General features: G+C 46.4%; 4 protein-coding genes across 4 annotated transcripts; 1 reads left to right on the top strand and 3 right to left on the bottom strand.

Moving 5' to 3' along the window:
* Window positions 1–3,501: 3,501 nt before the first annotated feature.
* LOC121535932 (T-box transcription factor TBX19) lies at window positions 3,502–5,689 on the top strand. Its single transcript, XM_041843148.2, has 6 exons — window positions 3,502–3,635; window positions 3,799–3,860; window positions 4,284–4,342; window positions 4,443–4,607; window positions 4,775–4,907; window positions 5,000–5,689. The coding sequence occupies exons 1-6, from the start codon at window positions 3,504–3,506 to the stop codon at window positions 5,163–5,165; spliced, it is 717 nt and encodes a 238-aa protein (XP_041699082.2). The 5' UTR covers window positions 3,502–3,503; the 3' UTR covers window positions 5,166–5,689.
* A 728-nt stretch (window positions 5,690–6,417) lies between these two features.
* On the bottom strand, window positions 6,418–11,101 carry iqcb1 (IQ motif containing B1). Its single transcript, XM_041843325.2, is given in 15 exon segments — window positions 6,418–6,871; window positions 6,874–6,927; window positions 7,013–7,096; window positions 7,099–7,168; window positions 7,472–7,609; window positions 8,302–8,450; window positions 8,709–8,851; window positions 9,062–9,183; window positions 9,246–9,358; window positions 9,475–9,647; window positions 9,724–9,823; window positions 9,975–10,068; window positions 10,153–10,273; window positions 10,534–10,702; window positions 10,820–11,101. Coding segments are annotated over 15 exon segments (1,812 nt in total). The 5' UTR covers window positions 10,926–11,101; the 3' UTR covers window positions 6,418–6,695.
* Window positions 11,102–11,633: 532 nt separating this feature from the next.
* Window positions 11,634–14,307, bottom strand: LOC123481085 (coiled-coil domain-containing protein 14-like). The gene is made up of 6 exons (XM_041843323.2): window positions 13,987–14,307; window positions 13,685–13,823; window positions 13,505–13,587; window positions 13,261–13,404; window positions 12,926–13,058; window positions 11,634–12,768 (listed from the first exon to the last, which is right to left on the bottom strand). The coding sequence occupies exons 1-6, from the start codon at window positions 14,291–14,293 to the stop codon at window positions 11,943–11,945; spliced, it is 1,632 nt and encodes a 543-aa protein (XP_041699257.2). The 5' UTR covers window positions 14,294–14,307; the 3' UTR covers window positions 11,634–11,942.
* LOC121536040 lies at window positions 14,307–16,553 on the bottom strand. The gene is made up of 6 exons (XM_041843324.2): window positions 16,166–16,553; window positions 15,939–15,994; window positions 15,558–15,630; window positions 15,345–15,417; window positions 15,114–15,257; window positions 14,307–15,044 (listed from the first exon to the last, which is right to left on the bottom strand). The coding sequence occupies exons 1-6, from the start codon at window positions 16,193–16,195 to the stop codon at window positions 14,314–14,316; spliced, it is 1,107 nt and encodes a 368-aa protein (XP_041699258.2). The 5' UTR covers window positions 16,196–16,553; the 3' UTR covers window positions 14,307–14,313.
* Between the last annotated feature and the right edge of the window lie 1,672 nt (window positions 16,554–18,225).

Raw genomic sequence — 18,225 nt, 5'->3', positions numbered from 1 at the left:
CAAGCGGGGCGCGAGAAGGGGGACCCCACCGAGAAGCAGCTGAAGGTGACGCTCGAGGAAGCGGAACTGTGGCGGAAGTTTAAGGAAGTCACCAATGAGATGATAGTCACCAAGAGCGGCAGGTGAGCTCGAGCTGATAGTGAGATAGACGATAATTTTAGAATAGTCAAAAATACTTTATTGATCCTCAACCGCAAGAGGATATTCACAGACAAACATATAGACAACACCAAATGCAAGTTTCAAGAGTTTGGTCATTTGATCACCCATTATAGTTATCCACCCATTGCTAAATTAATTTAATGAACACATGCAGGATAATTTAATCCTATACAAAAACCAATATTTCTCTGTCACACATATCACTCTAAAACTTCTAACACGTATGTTATATTAGAGGGGATTTAATCAATTACCCAATTAAGAGACCATTCGATTTCAATTAATAATTCGATTTTCAATTACTCACTTCTTCCAAAACGCATATTGATCGAAACTTTTAATTCAGCCCTTTTTTCAGCTTCAAATTTGTGTGAAATGTATATAAGCGTAGCTATTGCCCTATTCCTATATAATCATTACGATTTCATAACAATTAGATCTAAGCGAAAACTATTAATTACATAGGCCTATCTGTCATTTCAGACCTAGTGCTATTGAATAATATTCGTTATTTAGGAATAGACAGAACGTTTTTTTCTTATACTTATTAGAGCTGGAAAGTGTCATAGCCTACGTAACAAAAGGGCAACACATTTTAACAACCAGAAATGTTGAGCTTATGTTAGTTAAGTTTGAGAAAGTTCAGGTCAAATTTAGTAAACCAGAAAATATTGTAAGACAAGGAAGGAGAGACATAAAATGTGTTTTGAAAATGTCAATGACATAATCCTTTATCATGATCCCTTATAGGCTATAGCCTAAGGCTTATACGAAATGCAGAGTTATTAAAATTGATTCAATTTAATTGTATAGTCTGGTGTCTTTGATGTTATGAATTAACATTTGATATGTTAATCGTCTATTTGATTCGTCTACAAAACATTAGTTTGGAACATTCCGACTGCAAACCTCGCCAAGCTGGTTATTACTGACTATATTTATCGGCACATTCTTAAATTAAGAAAACATGTTATTTTTTTAAAATCTGCGTTCTATAATCAGTAATGCCCATAGTGTATAGGACGGTTTAATAGATTTTTCTGGTGCATGGACGCTTTTGTGCCGACCCTCTCATGCACTGAGGGGCGGCTTGACCGGTTTTAGTGGCAGGTCAGCTCACCTGGTGGGTGTCTGTCCATTTACACGTTGACCACTTCAGAACGTTTTTATTTGGGAAAAACAAAACATTATTTTTTTAAAGTAAAAAGAGACAGAAAAAAAATCTAAAAGTCTGAAACCGCGAGTTTAGAGTTGGATTATGTGTGTGTGTGTGTGCGTGCGGGTGCATACTGCGTGCCTGTGTGTGTGTGTACGTGTATTCATTTGTGCGTTCCTACTGTGTGTGTGTGTGTTCCAGGCGGATGTTTCCGGTGCTGAAAGTGAGTGTATCGGGTTTGGACCCCAACGCCATGTACTCCTTCCTGCTGGACTTCCAGCCAGCTGACAGCCACCGCTGGAAGTACGTTAACGGGGAGTGGGTTACAGCCGGTAAACCGGAGCCTGCCGGTAATGGTTGTGTGTACATCCACCCCGACTCACCGAACTTCGGAGCCCACTGGATGAAGGCACCAGTCTCCTTCAGCAAGGTCAAACTCACCAACAAGCTCAACGGAGGTGGACAGGTAGAGCATACACACAGGCAGGCACACACACACACACACACACACACACACACACACACACACACACACACACACACACACACACACACACACACACACACACACACACACACACACACACACACAAACACAAACATACACACACACACACACACACACACACAAGTCAGTCCATTGTCGCTAACATTGTTTCTGGGGCTAAGCCAAAACTCAACAGTACATCCCCAGCTGCACTACATACATCACAAACTTCATGTTGTTGCATTTTATTTATTTCATATTTCTTCAGGCAACTTCTAAAGTTCTACTAAAATAATATACATAAATAGACATAGAAAATAATGTATCCCCGACCTTCCTCCTCTAGCAGTAGACTGCTAACCACTCTCCAATTTTCCTTTCTCAGGTCGTCTTCCTTTTCTGCGGGGGTGAATTAAGGGCTACCTAGGCTGCGATTACACAGGCAGCTTAATTCTGATCTTTTTTTCCCAGTAATTGGTCTTTTGTCCAATCAGATCAGCTCTTTTGCCAATAATTGGGAAAAATATCAGAATCTGGCTGCCTGTGTAAACGCAGCCCTATATCTCCAGTGGAGGGGCCCTTCAGTCATGGATCTTTTCATAATCCATGTCTTTCCCCTAATCTCTGTTTGTTTCCCCGAAAAGCGAAACATCAAGTGTGCATTTATACAATTAGTGCCCTGCTTAGGGCCCCTCTCCTCGCCCACTTCACCCTGTGGCCCCTGTCTCCACGGGAACCAGATAAACAGCTCTTAATTGGCTCTCTGAGGTTTAATGCACTTCCTGCTGAGAGCTGCCCACTCCAGGAGGCCCTCCAGGGGCCACATACGCACACACTAACCACTGTGATCTGCCAATTTTTTTTTATGGTATTTACATGAACCCATAACCCAAACAAACACAAACACAGATACGGACGCACACACGCACGTGCACACACACACACAGAAACACACACACACCTCTGACTGGCAGGTAATGTGGTGTTGGCACTGCGTCCGGTAAAGAAGAGCCGAGGCATAATTAAATAATTGCAGTGGTTAGTTGTACATTATGGTAATTGCCTGTTTTTTTTTTTACTATGTAAAATTGATTTATCCATCAGTCCTTCAGATGTTTTATAGAGAGATGGAGGCAAAAACAGCATATTTAAAAGCCCACACACACTCCAACTAGAGTGTACACACACACACACACACACACACGCAAACAAAAACAACACACACACACACAGACGGAGAGAGAGAGAGAGAGAGCCCTGGGCAGCTGGTTGGTGTGAGAGGTGAAGCTAAGCTCCCAATTAGAATAAAAAACAGTTTGTTTTGTCCTCTCTCTGAGGGCTGTAATTGGTTAATTGGTGGAATGAGCGATTGAGAGAGAGAGAGCCAGAGACTAGATTTTATGCTAGAATGGACAGTAATGAAGTAATATTGTAAGGACTGTAGTCTATTTGTTCTTAGTTTTAGGGTTTGGGGTTCCTGCAAACCTCTCCCTCAAACTGTCATAATGTAGGCCTACCCAGTGTTCTGAGTTGTACCCACTCTCTTTCTTTCTCTTTCTCTTTCTCTCCATTCTCTTCTTTCATCCCCCCCTTCTCGTTCTATTTCTTCCTCTCCTCTCCTCTCCTCTCCTCTCCTCTCCTCTCCTCTCCTCTCCTCTCCTCTCCTCCCCCATCCCCATCCTTCTCTCTCTCCAGATCATGTTGAACTCTCTCCATAAGTATGAACCTCAGCTCCACATCGTGAGAGTGGGCGGAAGCCACCGAATGGTCACTAACGTCTCTTTCAGCGACACACAGTTCATCGCTGTCACTGCCTACCAGAACGAAGAGGTGACTGGTCTCTCTCTCTCACACACACACACACACTGTCAATATCAACTGTCATTGAATCAGCGTCATCATCCAGAGTTCACGATTAAACTTCTTGATTAAGCCAGAGCGCCTAAAATGTGTGTATGTTACAGTCAGTGACATTGTTTATTTCCCTCTGAAGATCACTGCTCTGAAGATCAAATACAACCCCTTCGCTAAGGCTTTCCTGGACGCCAAAGAGAGGTAAGGCCTCATCTGTACCAGCTAGCGTTAGGGTTTCCCACCAGGATATCGCTATGATATTACTACATGTTAGCATTAACTTGTCCCATTATGATATCACTGCGGGCTAGCATTAGCTCCTGAAATGGTAAGTGATTAGCGGGTCGTTATTAGCTGTTTAAAGCCTAGTTCACCATCTCTATGTGAGGCTTGTTGAAGAGGCAGTGTGAAGTGTGTGAGAGAAACTAGAGCTCCTAACACACAGACACACACACACATACACAGACACTACCTTAGCTGTTTACACGTATTTGCTAACACAATTAGCATGGTTAGCACAGGTCTCACACTAGTCACTGTAATGCTGTATCTCTTGCTTATTTGAATCGCACCAGTTCACAGAGTGAACTCATATAGCTTATCATTGAATTATTCTCTTTGCAGGAACCACCCGAACAGTCCATTGGAGTCCCCATTTGATAGCCATATGGGAATTCAACACTGTGAGTGGGCCTTTAGGACTAATTTGATTCAAATTGAATTATTTGAATCTACTAAATAACAATAATACACTTTTAAACCTTGTGTTCCCTCTTCCTATAGGTGGTTGGTTTCTGTCTAACCCAGACTCGCTGTGTTCAGGTGGGGGTCCTAGCTTCCCCTATAGCGGGGGTCTGCCTCTCGCCCCCTCTCATGGGTACAAGCACTACCCCCCCAGGCCAGCCCCCTACCCCTCCTCCTACCTGCCGCACCGCACGCACACTTCTGGTGAGACACACCGCCATCTCCCCAGCTCTCTCTCTTCCACACCCTTTTAAAAACTTTTGTTGAAAAATGAAGCTATCACACCAGCCTGACCTGTTCCCTTGTCCCTCTTGTTCCCCACCCCTTTGTCTCCCGCTCCGCCTCACCCTCATCTCCAACCCTCCCTCCAGTCTCTCTGTCTGAGGGGCTACAGGTGTTGTCTGGGGGTCCTGATGGCTGGTCCAGTGTCTCCTCCCCCGGCCCCTCCTCCTCAGCCCTACCCGTGACCACACCCTCCTCACCCCCGTCCACCAATAGCAGCAGGTACGACACGAAAACATAGATATAGATTAAGTAATGGTATAGCTCTTTAGAATCTACAGTTTTTGTTTATAAAGCAAGGTGTGTGTTCTCAGTCAGTACCCGTGTCTGTGGACGGTCGGGCGTACAGACGGGAGTACCGCCTCTTCTCCCTGCGCCCAGCTTCACGGACCAATCAACAGCGAGAGCCACCCACAGCCACCCAATCACGTCCGGCTGGGCGGGCCCGGTTGGCCACCTGTCTCCACCCATTCCTTCTAATAAACGATGTGATTGGTCAATGCCCACATGGGCATGATCAGTACTGCCCTGGGACCCGGCACCGGAAGGCCTTTAATTAACTCAACATCTTAGATGCTGGGTGTTCCTCTGCCAAGGCGTTGCAAACGTATGCCAGATCTTACATCTTCTGGAAAGGTATTTTAAGTATCAGCTAACCACATCATATGTCATAGCAATCTGATGCCCGACAGCACAGTCGATGACGTGGCACGGAGCCATTGGTTGATGAATGCAACGTCTGAGCAGGGCAACGCGACCAATGTGTATGTGCATATGATGCCAAACAAATGTGTTAGTGTATGTGCACCTCAAAAAACAAAGGCCTAGATTCAATCAGATCAAGTGTTAACCAGCAATAGCAGACGCCTGCATAGCAGATGTTTAGGTGTTGTTGGAGGTGGAGGTGGAACTGCATTGGAGCTATCAAATCGGTGAGCCTAACCACACCCGCATTAGAAGTTCAGAACGAGAAAGTGTAGGCTATATAGAAATAATGACGCTCAAATTGAAAATCGTTAAACTAAATGAGGATTTCTATCATCTTAATGGAGGTGTAGATTACATCTCACATTCCAGTGTTCAAACGTGTGAACAAGGCTGCATGGGATTTCTGTTAATGTGACTCCGTGCAGCCAATGACAATGTCCGCTTTAGGTATAATGCCAGGAGCCACTTGTGGATCTGACAGCTCTAACACAGTTCCACCACCGACACCGCCAAAACAACCGCTATGAGGATGTCAGCTAAAGCGGATCTGATTCAATCGAGCCCTAAATGTCTCTGTCTGCTTTCAAATGACTTATCATTCTGTTTGTGGTTCAGCCCTGACAGATTCTAACTCTGGGCCCTAGTAAAAAGCTATGTAAAACTGCCAGCCTTAATATGCAGGAGTCAGAAGAAATAACTATGTGAAACTACGGTACAGAAAAATATGTGTTATGTGTCTGTGCCTTCATTTTGTAAGCTTTATGATAATGTTTCTGTCTGATAAATGCTGTTCATTGTAATACGCTGAAAATAAACATTGGCCAATCAAATCTTTCTGGTATGTGTGTTTTCTGGGTGTGTGTAACAACATAATGACTGTTGGCGTTGCGTAAGCACTAGGCAGTCTGGGTACACTGTTAACACACAAATTCAGCACTGGCATGTGAGTTGTTGGACAACAAATAAATACTCTACTTATCAAAATGACTGAACATCTCTACAGCCAGGACACACAATTACATAATAGTAGAAAAGTACAAACTTTAAATGCAGACTTCTGTACACAAAATTGCTTTACAATTACTTAGACACAAACTCTTCCTTAAGGGACCAGTCACACAGAGACTGATGAAAACTCCCCTGCAGCAACACACCTGCTTCAACTAACCCCGGTCCAGACTGAAACCCATGATTGGTTGAATTCCAAAGCAGGTTTGACGTCATAGTGTTATAATGACGTTATCACAACAGCCCTATGACAATGTTATAATAGCGTTACAATACTGTTGTGGAACAACATCGTCAGCTTCCTCCTAAATACAGTGAGTTAAACTCTGCCTCCAGCAGGTGGTCTTTGTGGGCGGAGTCTGATTCAGGACAGGTGATGTCATCATCTCCCAGCATCTTCCACCAAGGCAGGCGACCGGCCTGGAGCATTGCATTGTGGGATTGCCGGGCGCGGGCGGCTACGGGGCAGAGCGACTCCTGAACACGTCACAGTTGGTTACCGTGGCGTCACTGAGTGAGGGGGCATCTAAGAGAGAAAGATAGATGAAGGGAAGGAGGGAGAGGAAGAGAGGAGAGACTGGTGTGTGTGTGTGTGTGTGTGTGATACCTACTCAGCAGCAGTTCCAGGTCAGTGTTGATCTGTGCCAGCAGGGCCTGTGTGTGTGTGTGTTCTCTCCTCTCCGCCTCTCTCCCTGTAGATGCTGGAGCAGCAAGGCTTGGGTCTGAGCATGGAGCTCCCTACTGTCCTCTAGAGACACCACAGAGGACTACACACACAGAGACAGATCGTTACACACACACGTTTGTTCTCCTATCCTTGTGGGGACCAAACAAGACTTCTGTACACAAACAAACAACTGATTCCCATTCAAAATCCTATTTTCCCTAACCCCAAACCCTCATCGTAACCTTAAACCTAAGCCTAAAATATACTTTTTCCTTGTGAGGACCGGTGAAATGTCCCCACTTGTCCAAATATTCCTTGTTTTACTATCATGTGAGAACATCTGATCCCCACAAGGATAGTAAAACCAAACAGACACACAACTTGAAGTAATATTCAGACTCACCGGGTGCAGGGCAATATGTTCCTCCACCTCTCTCTTCAGCTCCGCCCTCCGACTGTCAGTCAAACCCCGAGGACCAATCCAAGGAGAGAGGGAAGGAGGGGCTTTCTCAGCTCTCCGCCGCTTCAGAAAGCGAAGAACCTAACGGGGGAGGGACAATAAACTGTCAAGATGAATTCAGATGCTGCTGCGTGCTACATTTGTTTGATCGTTGTGTTCAGCTTTAGCTTACAACAGCGGTAGTCTATTGGAAGTGTGTGTGTGTGTTAATACTGCTCTCTGCAGGACGACAGCAGCTCTGTGCTCTGTGTGTGTGTGTGTGTGTGTGTGTGTGTGTGTTAATACTGCTCTCTGCAGGACGACAGCAGCTCTGTGCTCTGTGTGTGTGTGTGTGTGTGTTAATACTGCTCTCTGCAGGACGACAGCAGCTCTGTGTGTGTGTGTGTGTGTGTTAATACTGCTCTCTGCAGGACGACAGCAGCTCTGTGCTCTGTGTGTGTGTGTGTGTGTGTGTGTGTGTGTTAATAATGCTCTCTGCAGGACGACAGCAGCTCTGTGCTCTGTGTGTGTGTGTGTGTGTGTGTGTGTGTGTGTGTGTGTGTGTGTGTGTGTTAATACTGCTCTCTGCAGGACGACAGCAGCTCTGTGCTCTGTGTGTGTGTGTGTGTGTGTGTGTGTGTGTGTGTGTGTGTGTGTGTGTGTGTGTGTGTGTGTGTTAATACTGCTCTCTGCAGGACGACAGCAGCTCTGTGCTCTGTGTGTGTGTGTGTGTGTGTTAATACTGCTCTCTGCAGGACGACAGCAGCTCTGTGTGTGTGTGTGTGTGTTAATACTGCTCTCTGCAGGACGACAGCAGCTCTGTGCTCTGTGTGTGTGTTTCTCCGTTGCTGGAAGTTCCGTCTCTCTCGGTGGCCTCGCCAAACCCTCTGGATCCGTATCGCAGCCTGCCTCTCAACCTCCCCGAGGTACTGCTGCACCTGACCTACACACACACACACACACACACACACACACACACACAATGTGAAGGCTGTAGATGGCAGGCCTAACTAAACGAACAAACTGGCATCATTCTGCTCTGTCTCTGCTGTAACAGGTAGTGTGTGTGTGCCTGTGTGAGTGTGTGTGTGGTGTGTTTGTGTGCCTGTGTGAGTGTGTGAGTGTGTGTACCTGTGTGAGTGTGTGTGTGTGTGTGTGTGTGTGTGTGAGTGTGTGAGTGAGTGAGTGAGTGTGTGTGTACCTGGGGGCAGTAGGTACAGTAGCTGTAGTTGTTTCTGATGGAACTCTCTCCTGGCTCTCTGTCTCTTGACACACAGCTGTAGTCTCAGCTCCTCCTCCCAGCACACAGCCTGAGCCTGCTGCACTCTCCTCCGCCGCCGCTCCCTACACACACACACACACACACACACACACACACACACACACACACAGTGAAATGTCTGTGGAATTATTATTATCGTATTTATTTAACCTTTATTTTGAGTCATGCTGAGACCAATGTCTCTTTTACAGATGAGCCCTGGAATTTCAACACATTTAACAGAGATACAAAACACGATCATAGATTGGTGAAAAAGTAACGGCCACACACACCTGAAGCTCCTCTGCAGTGTTCTGACAGCTCTGGGCAGACTCTTCACTCTCCTCCTGGTCTGATAGGATCTCCATGCTGCCTGGATCACAGACGCCGCTCTCACACACTCCTCTGGCCACGTCTGTCAACAAAGAGAGAGTGTAAGGCACGCACACACACACGCACACACACAATATATTTTACCTCTGTGTGATCAGCTGGTTTGGGGACTTCTCTTTGCAGCAGCTTTATCAGCTGGTCCACTTCCTCATCGAAGCCCCGCCCCCTCCACTCTCGACCAATCATGCCCTCCAACCCTGCAACACACAAACCCTAAAAAACGTCATGATTGCTTTTGCAAGCATATAAAGTATACGCATGAAAGTCCTTTTTTAGTTCATAGCCTGAAAATATGCAAACCCTGCCCCCTGACCTTTGAACCTGTGGATGATAAGCTGCAGGGCGGATTCTTGCTGCCGGGCAACCAGGAGGAGCGTCCTAATTGCTGCCCCTCCCACAACAGGGTTGGATGTGTGAGCCATTCTGTACACGACGTCATCCAGAATCACAGACAAGGGGCCTTTTCCCAAACCTGCTACTAACTCACTACAGAGAGAGAGTGGGGTAATGAATTGATGTGTGTGTGTGTGTGTGTGTGTGTGTGTGTGTGGTAATACGCTACCTGTTGGCTGTCAGAAGCTGATGCCACAGTGACACACACACGGTTCCCACTCTCTCCTCCTCACTCATTAACATCCTCTCATAGTGGTCTGACTGCAGGACTGAGTGAGAGAGAGAGCGAGAGAGCGAGAGAGCGAGAGAGAGAGAGAGAGAGAGAGAGAGAGAGAGAGAGAAAGAAAGAAGGGTGTGCATTGTTAGTTAGGTAAGGGATAGGGGTTAGGGGTCTGTTTGGTATTGGACGTTAGATCTCACCTTGTGTGGCCAGGTGACCATGGGCTTTCAGAAGCCAACACACAGAGTCCATCACCTTCCTGAAGAAACGAAACATCTCACGCTGCCCATTCTCCTACAGAGAGAGAGAGAGAGAGATGATGTCAATAGACATATTTTTGTTGAGGACATTCCAAACTTTAAATGTTACGTCCCTTACCGCCAAAGCTCTGTTCATCAGCCGACTGGCCAATGACAGCAGGCTGTCTGTGACGGACGGGAGCAGCCGCCTATGGAAGGCCTCAGTGTCTCCGCCCAGGTCCACACCCACACAGCAGGAGCTAAAGGAGAATGCATATGCACACAAAGAAATCAATGCCAAACCACTGCTAGCTAAAGTTTACATACATATGACCCCCCCACCTCATAGATCTGCTTGCATCAATTATTATTCCATCCTAGGCCTATCAGGGGCCTTGAAGAAGTATCTGGGGTAGGCATTGTCCATTGGTAGTGTCATGTCTAGGGTTGTTTGTTTTAGTACAGTCAACACAGACTTTGTTATATCTTTTTGGTGTGGTTCAAGATTCTAAAATCGTACCTGAGAATTTCTGCCAACTGTGTGGCAGTTGCGTAGCCTCCTTCAACTTTGGCATAGTTCAGTTTGAGGGCGTCTCCTGCGCAGTATTGAAGTATGCCATGGCTGAACAAGGCGTTCTTGAACGCACCCAACTCTCTATCGTCTTGGACAGATATCCTATTCAGAATATCTTCAATGTCGAAAAATAAGGAATGATAGTTAGTTGGGTATCAGGAATGACACACACGTGCAAGCAAAGTCAAATAACACGTTTTTGCATATAAAGGAGTTAGCTAACTAATTTAACCTTGTAATTTTGAGAGAACTTGAGGAACCTTCTGCTCTGGCTTAATGTTTGTGCTCGCGACCAGTGCCCGTAGCCCGGCGTCTGTGTCATTTCTAGCGAAACTCATCGCGAGTTTATTACAGTAATCTTTCGCTCCCAAATCTGAATTATAAAACCATATACAAAATTGACTAGCTACATTATTCTTCGAATGAAATCAGACGCGATCAAATAGAAATCAATTTTCGTGCTTTCTTGTTGCCAACAGCCACAAGCACGGACCAGGAAGCTTAACTTGTTTCTACAGCAACACTCCTTACGTCACTAATGTGCGACTACAGTTAGCAGGGCACAATTCCCATTCTTTCTTTACAATACATCATATTTCCTTCTCCCTTAATTCAAATGACGGGTTGGTTGTTTAATAACAAAAACCGACACGTGCTCAACTATGGGGCAAAAGAGACAGGGTTGGCATATATTGTTGATAACATGTAAACTATATTTCGTCTCCAATGTTTATTGAAAACATAAATGAAGTTGTACAATGAGCACTTGTCTCTCAAATACATCATTACAGTTGTTGGTTAGCTAGCTAGCGAATTTGAGCCATATTACCACTGAAGTGACATCTGTCAAAACACCTCAAAAAAAGACATGGTATCAAAAAGAAAATACAACTAGCTGAAATGAGCCGCTTATGATTCCCCACATGGCAGTTTCTTGTCATTGTTGCTAGCCATCTGGCCACCCAAAATATAATATGCCATTTAGCAGACGCTTTTATCCAAATCAGTCATGCGTGTATACATTTTTACGTATGGGTGGTCCCGGGGATCAAACCCACTACCCTGGCGTTACAATCGCCATGCTCTACCAATTGAGCTACAGAGGACCAACACATGGCCTTCTCCCCCATTGAAGCTTGTGCTTCGTTTTCGTGAAGTTCTCAGCTAACCAGTCTATAAAGTAAATAATAAATATTAACGAATAAAGAATACATATTTTATTTGCCATTTTATTCAAATAAAGTAAAAAAAAAAAAAAAAACACTAACCTAGAAAAATACATTGGTTATTTTATTACATTGGAGTAGATTCAGACTACCTCGCTGTGTGTGTGATTGCATGTGTCTCTGTCTGTCTCATCTCTTGAGGTCCTGCTTTATAGTTTTCTGCAAGCTGGCAATGCTGGCGTCCAGAGCGGCCAGCCCATTCCGGAACTCCTGCTCGTCACGCGTGTCAAAGGTCGAGCTTGACCCTGCGCTCCAATCAGAAGCCAAGGATCTGACCTCACATAAGGAGAGGCCGGTGGAGTCAAGTGAAGAGTTCTGCCCCTTACCCGGTGATGCCATATCCATGTCCAGACGGCGCCGGTGACTCTGGGACAGGTCAGAGGGTCCTGCGCCATTAGAGCAGAGTCCGTTCGATTGGTGGAGATTAGAAAATAGGCTTTTTAATTGAGGGAAACTCTCGAGGGCAACACTGAGGCTCTGAAGACCCTGCGGTGACCTCTGACCCTGAGCATAAGCTCCTCCTCCTCTCTGTGACACCACAGTAAGCGGTGACCCCCCTCTCTGTGACATCCTCACAGGAAGCGGTGACCCCTCAACAGGAAGTGGTGACCTCTCATTCTCTCTCAGGGGGGCGAAGGCCAAAGGCGGGGTGGCTTTTCTTTCCAGAGCCACACACACACTCATGTCCTGATTTGCAGACGCACACACACTCGGACCACCTGGCGCAAACACACTGAAGTCCTGCTGGTGTGTATAGTTGCATTCAGGGCCTTTACAGGGCAGGGAGACAGAACCACACCCCTTCTGCTCCAGCGACCACAGGTATTGGCTGACTGGGTGGTCTGACGGACCCTGCTGGTCCTGGTATTGGTCCAGAGCTCGTTTAGTGAGAGGGAGGCGGGACGTAGGGATGTCAGTCACAGTGGGAGACTCAGCGACAGGGACCTGTAGAGCTCTGAGAGAGAAGGGTAGAAAGAACGAGCAGGAGGAAAAGACAGAGAGAGAGAGAGAGAGAGAGAGGGGGAGGGGGACAGGTCGATAGAGAAAGAATGTCAGTAAAAAATAAAAATAAAAACTCCTTCAATCAATTATTACAAAGTACACACACACACCTGAGGTGCTCCTGTAGTGTGTGGATCTCTTGCTCCCTCTTCTGGATGTTGAGGGCCAGTGCAGTGTTCTCCTTCTGACACTCCTCCAGCCTGCTGTTACAGCCCTGCACATCAGCCAGAGCAGACTGCACATCTACACACACACACACACACACACACACACTTATATAAAGAGATTATATCCATATTAGATAATACACACAGACACCACAGAGATCCTTTAATCTCAGCGTAATATGGACCAGTTTAAGGCCCTGATCTTCATGTATTTTATGACTCCTCCTGATTCTGGAGATAGAAAATAAGTTGAGTACGTTCCCCCCCTCATCTATTACCTTTCCTGATGCGACTGCACTCCGCTTCACTCTGCTGCAGCTGGCTGTGTGTGTCCACCAGGGCTTGCCGTAGCTCAGTGTTGTCGCGCTGCAGCTCTTGCAGACTTGTGTGAGCGTCATTGAGCTCCGACTGCAGAGCCGACACTAAGAGACAGAGGAGGTTAGATACTTAGAGATACAGACACACAAAATAATAAACTCACACTGATAGACAGTTGAAAGAGTGTCGGGCAGTTTATCTTACCGTCATTGTCACAGTGGACATATCTGGCCTCCTTCTCTGCTCTCTCTCTCTCCTGCAACTGTTGGTTCACTATCCTCAGACGCCTGAACACACACACACACATACACACGCGCGTTAAAATGATCAACCTTCTGTATGAAACACTCACACCAGGACCTGGGTGATGGGGATGGTCCTGACCTGCGTAGCAGTGCGTTCTCACTGCGTAGAGGTTGCAGGACCAGAGCAATCTCAGCCTGGATGTTAGAGCTGCCCACCATGACAGGAAGTAGAGACACTGTCTGCTCCAGCTCACCCACCAGACGCTCTGCTACACCGTCTACAGAGGGGGAGGGGGGAGGGAGGGGGAAAATGGTTTGAAGGAGAGAGAGTGAAAGAGAGAGAGAGAGTGGCGGAGATCATTAACATTTGATTAAATAGTCATTTTGACTGACTGATTAGTTGACTGATTATTTTGACAGTTTGGTTGATTGAGTGATTACCTTGGCCAGCGAGCAGAGCCTTCAACTCTCCAAGGAGGTACTGAACAGTCATCACCTGACGAGCCGTTTCCTCTGGACTACAGCCCTTACAGCCCCCTGCCAGCGCCATGCGTGTGTAGGAGTGTGTGTGGTTGGGAGCCACACCTGGATGTGTGTGTTGTAAGTATGCCTGTACAGGCACTGGATCTTTGTGTGTGTGTGGGTGTGTGTATGCCAGCTGGGTGTGTGTTTGTATGTTAAAGCTGGTCTGGGCACTGGTGTCTCTCACGGGACACTCCTCTTCCTCCTCTCCAGCGTTACCCTCCATGTGGCCCCATGCCTCCCTGGCTAAGGCCTCTCCATCCTGGGTAGAATCCAGCTGACCCCCCCTGCCCAGGGATGGAGCATCTGGGGCAGACTGGGGTTGACTGTTGGCAAGGGGGTGAGATTGGGGCTCAGGCTGGGGGTGAGGTTGGGACTGAGGCTGGGGGTGAGAGTGAGGTTGGGACTGAGGCTGGGGGTGAGGATGAATTTCAGAGAAGAGTACTGGTGTTCCCTGACGAGGCGAGAGCAGGAATAAGAGATTGGATGTCCACTTTCTCCAGACACAGAGATGTCAGAGGGCAGGGGGGCAGACAGGGCTAGCCTCTCCACAGAGAGAGCACCAAGGTGCAGACTACAGGACCTGGATCTCCCCTGGGCAGCCGGACCTCCAACCCCAGAGATGAAGCCTCCTGGTTGGGCTGCGAGGAGAGAGAGGACTGGGCCTGTGGGTGGAGGTGTAGCTACAGCTCCAGGAGCAGCTAACGGAGCTGTGGAGGTAGAGCCCCCCAGGTGGACTGATGCCACCCCAGAGATGGAGCCTCCAGGCTGGGCTAGAGGGAGTGAGGGGCCTGGGGGTAGTGTCGATAGTGTGTTGTTAGGGGGGAGTCTTTGGGGACTCAGGGTGGGGGTGGAGGTGGTCAGGCGACAGTTAAAACGAGCGTCTGACCCCGGTTCTGACGTTCCGGCTGAACTCTGAATATTGTTCCTCATCCCAGGATACGACAGGGATGATAGGATCGTCTTCTGCACGGGAGCTGGAGCAGAGAGAGGTATTCATTTTTGCACACCACGCACACCACACACACACACACACACGGTCCCACCTGTTTTTTTAGCGGTCTGAGTGACAGGTCTCTTTGTCTGCTTCCTCCTCTCTGCGTCCACTCTCTCCTTTCCCAGAGTACACAGCGGTCGGGATCTGGCGGCTCGAGTCTTCCCTGTTCCCCTGACGGAGATTGGCTTGGCCTCTATCACACAATGCAAACACTTTAGTCAATAATTTAAACTAGAAATGTAAAGGTTCTGTGGAAACAGAGTAAATAGTTGACTGGTACCTGCTGTCTCTGCCTGGAGAATGCCATTGAGCAGTGTAGCACACCGATCCAGACCCTTGTGAATGATTGTCACCTTAGAGAGAGCATAGATGCAAAACATGGTTACAACTTCCCATTTAATCACTGTTAGGTGATTATAACTCTTATTAATATATTACACATTATAGGCTTGTTTTTAAAGTTGCTACTGACTGTTTATGGATGTGTTATTACCTGGTTCTCTGAGTCGGTGGAGTAGAGGGAATAGGCCGGCTCAGTAGAAGTTACTAGTGGACGCCCTGCTCCCCTACAGAACAGAGTGACAGTGAATGGATATGATGACACTCTGTAACAAGGTTAGGTTTCAAATCTGATTTTTATGCCTGTGCCAGCTAGTGACCACAGAGCTGCCTCCAGGGCAAGATTCATGACAATAAATGCCAATCTGCTCGCTAATAATAACCGAAATGAAAGCTAGACAGTCGGGGAGCCTTAAATTCCAAAAACGGAATTATTTTTTGCAAATTTTGGCGGCGAGGAAATATTTCAGTGCGGCCCTCGTTGAAGACCGAATGCGGTCCCCGGGGCTAAACGAGTTTGACAGCCCTGACTTACCTCTTCTTTGAGCCCTGGCCCCTCCCACCTCCAGTTAGTCTTCCAGAGGATATCACCTGTTAGTCAAAAACAGGAGCTGAATATGAATACGCTCTAAAATGGTGTCCTTTCCCCTGAGAGGCTAGGGGAAAAAAGCTAGACACTACTGTATGAGGCTAACTACAGTCATTTTCAGGAAGTCTAAGAACCAGTTCACAGGGACATTGTGAATAGGTGAGATGTCTTACCTTGTGTCTAGCAAGCCCTTGCTTTGGCATAGCTGGCTAGCCAACTGCTGTCCAAATCAAAGGAATAAAAACGACGGTAGCTAACAGCTAACAAATTCTTTCCAAGAGTAGCCCTAATCAACTATCTGCAAACTGCACCAACTTTGAGTGCAAAAAATGTCTGAAGCATTCTCTGAAGCACTATCTTGAGCGAAACTAGTTGATGTTGTCAAGTTGAAGCTTTTGTTACATTAACTTTTTTTACTGGCGCTAGCATAAACGGGAACTGGCGGGTTTTGTTTGAAACGGGAAGTAACGTCGTGACCAATGAAAACATCGCTTCCATACTTCCAATGAACGTTATTGGCGGATGTAAATTGATTTCGCAATTTCCAGTTTATCGATTGAATGAAGCAAATGTCACTCAAATGTAACCCCCCCACCCCTCCCCCTCCCCACACACCCACACACATTTTGGTCTGACGACGCTGAATTCGGTGTCACCATGGAGACGAGATGATACAATTTAACGCCAAAGATTATTTGATTACCATTCGCGGTTTTTCAGAAGTTTTTCCCGGTGATATGTGTTAAAGTATATATATATTGTGTTGTTGGATTAATGTAAATCTTACTATGGAAACGAATTTTATGATATAAATATATGTTCAAAGTTACTAGTGAGGGTCTTCCAGTGGCAAACACACAGAGACACACAGTCTGACTGGATACAGTTTATTTACACAACATGTGCAGATTAAGAATTAACATCAACACTGACAAACAGCAGGGGTGGGAGTGGGGGATAAAAGCAACGAGCGGGATTCCCTAGAAAATATATATACACGTAGAAAAGTATTGTGCTGTTGTTTTTGCAGTTACATTTTTTTATGATTTTTTTATGAAATGGAGCGATCCCTCTCGAGTCTTGCCAAAAGTTGGCCAGAAAAGATCATGGGGGATGTAGTAGCCTAGGTGCCAGACTGTTTCTGCATTCAAGAACACTACATCCTTTACCTCACCTTGACAAGACCACAACAAAGGAGTAGTTGGCTATAAAGCAGAAACAGACTGGGACTCAGCCCACTGGATGGTCAGGCAAGGATAAGACAGGGACCTTTATTTGAGGGTAGTATGGGGTATCAACTCCTGTCCTCGAGGGCCACAGTGTCTACTGGTTTTCTTACTTCTCGTTTAATCAGAGACTGATTTCTACCTGGGAAACCAGGTGTGTGTGCACTCTACAGCCAATCATTATCAGTAACACTAAACAATCAATCAAGTGCCAGGGAGAAAGGAAAACCAGCAGGACTGAGGAACTGGAGGGCTTGAGCTTTGGAAAAACCCTGTTGGAGGTTAAAGGTAGTAAATAGTAAACACAGTCAATGTAGTGAACGTAGCGAGCGCTGTACAAGTTTCACTGGCACACAGCAGCAGACAGAGGAGAGGGACCCTTGTAGGTGTGAGCTTTTCGAACACTATTCTCAGTGTTCAATTCTGGCATCTTACAGCTGGATAGGAGTGGGTTAAGAACCCTTTGTGATGCCATTACCAATTAGAATTGGTTGGAATGTTCAACAAGAAGAAACGATTCGAACTTCTCCCCCTCCCTTCTCAATATGCTATGACAGCGATCACGTCATTTGCTGACATCATCACACAGCTTTAGAGACACATACTGTACATCACTAATACTAATTGGACAAAAAACAACTGTTTATTTTTGCTGTTCTGTTTTGCTTGTCATGTCTAATATTAACTGATAAACTGGCAATGCTATGTAGCTAGTAAATGACCAGACTGTGTTGCTACTAAATGTCCAGTCACTGTCATCGCATATCAAGTTCCTCCCTCTCACCCTCTCACCCGACCCCCTTCAACAGTCTTCGGGTTTAGAGGACAGAAAGTCAAAGTGCATGGTGGGTTGCAGGTTGATTCCAGGGTTATAGGAGGGTTATTAACAGTAATAATCAGCGAAGAAGCTTCATAACATGTGTAAGTGAAACAGAGGGGATGGGGGGTGGGGGGGGGCAGTGATATCAGACCAGACAGGTGATGTCACAGGTCATCTTGATCTCTCT

This window comes from Coregonus clupeaformis, chromosome 22, assembly GCF_020615455.1.
Source record: "Coregonus clupeaformis isolate EN_2021a chromosome 22, ASM2061545v1, whole genome shotgun sequence".
In the NCBI taxonomy this organism is placed as follows: domain Eukaryota; kingdom Metazoa; phylum Chordata; class Actinopteri; order Salmoniformes; family Salmonidae; genus Coregonus; species Coregonus clupeaformis.
This window is presented reverse-complemented; position numbering and strand designations above follow the sequence as displayed.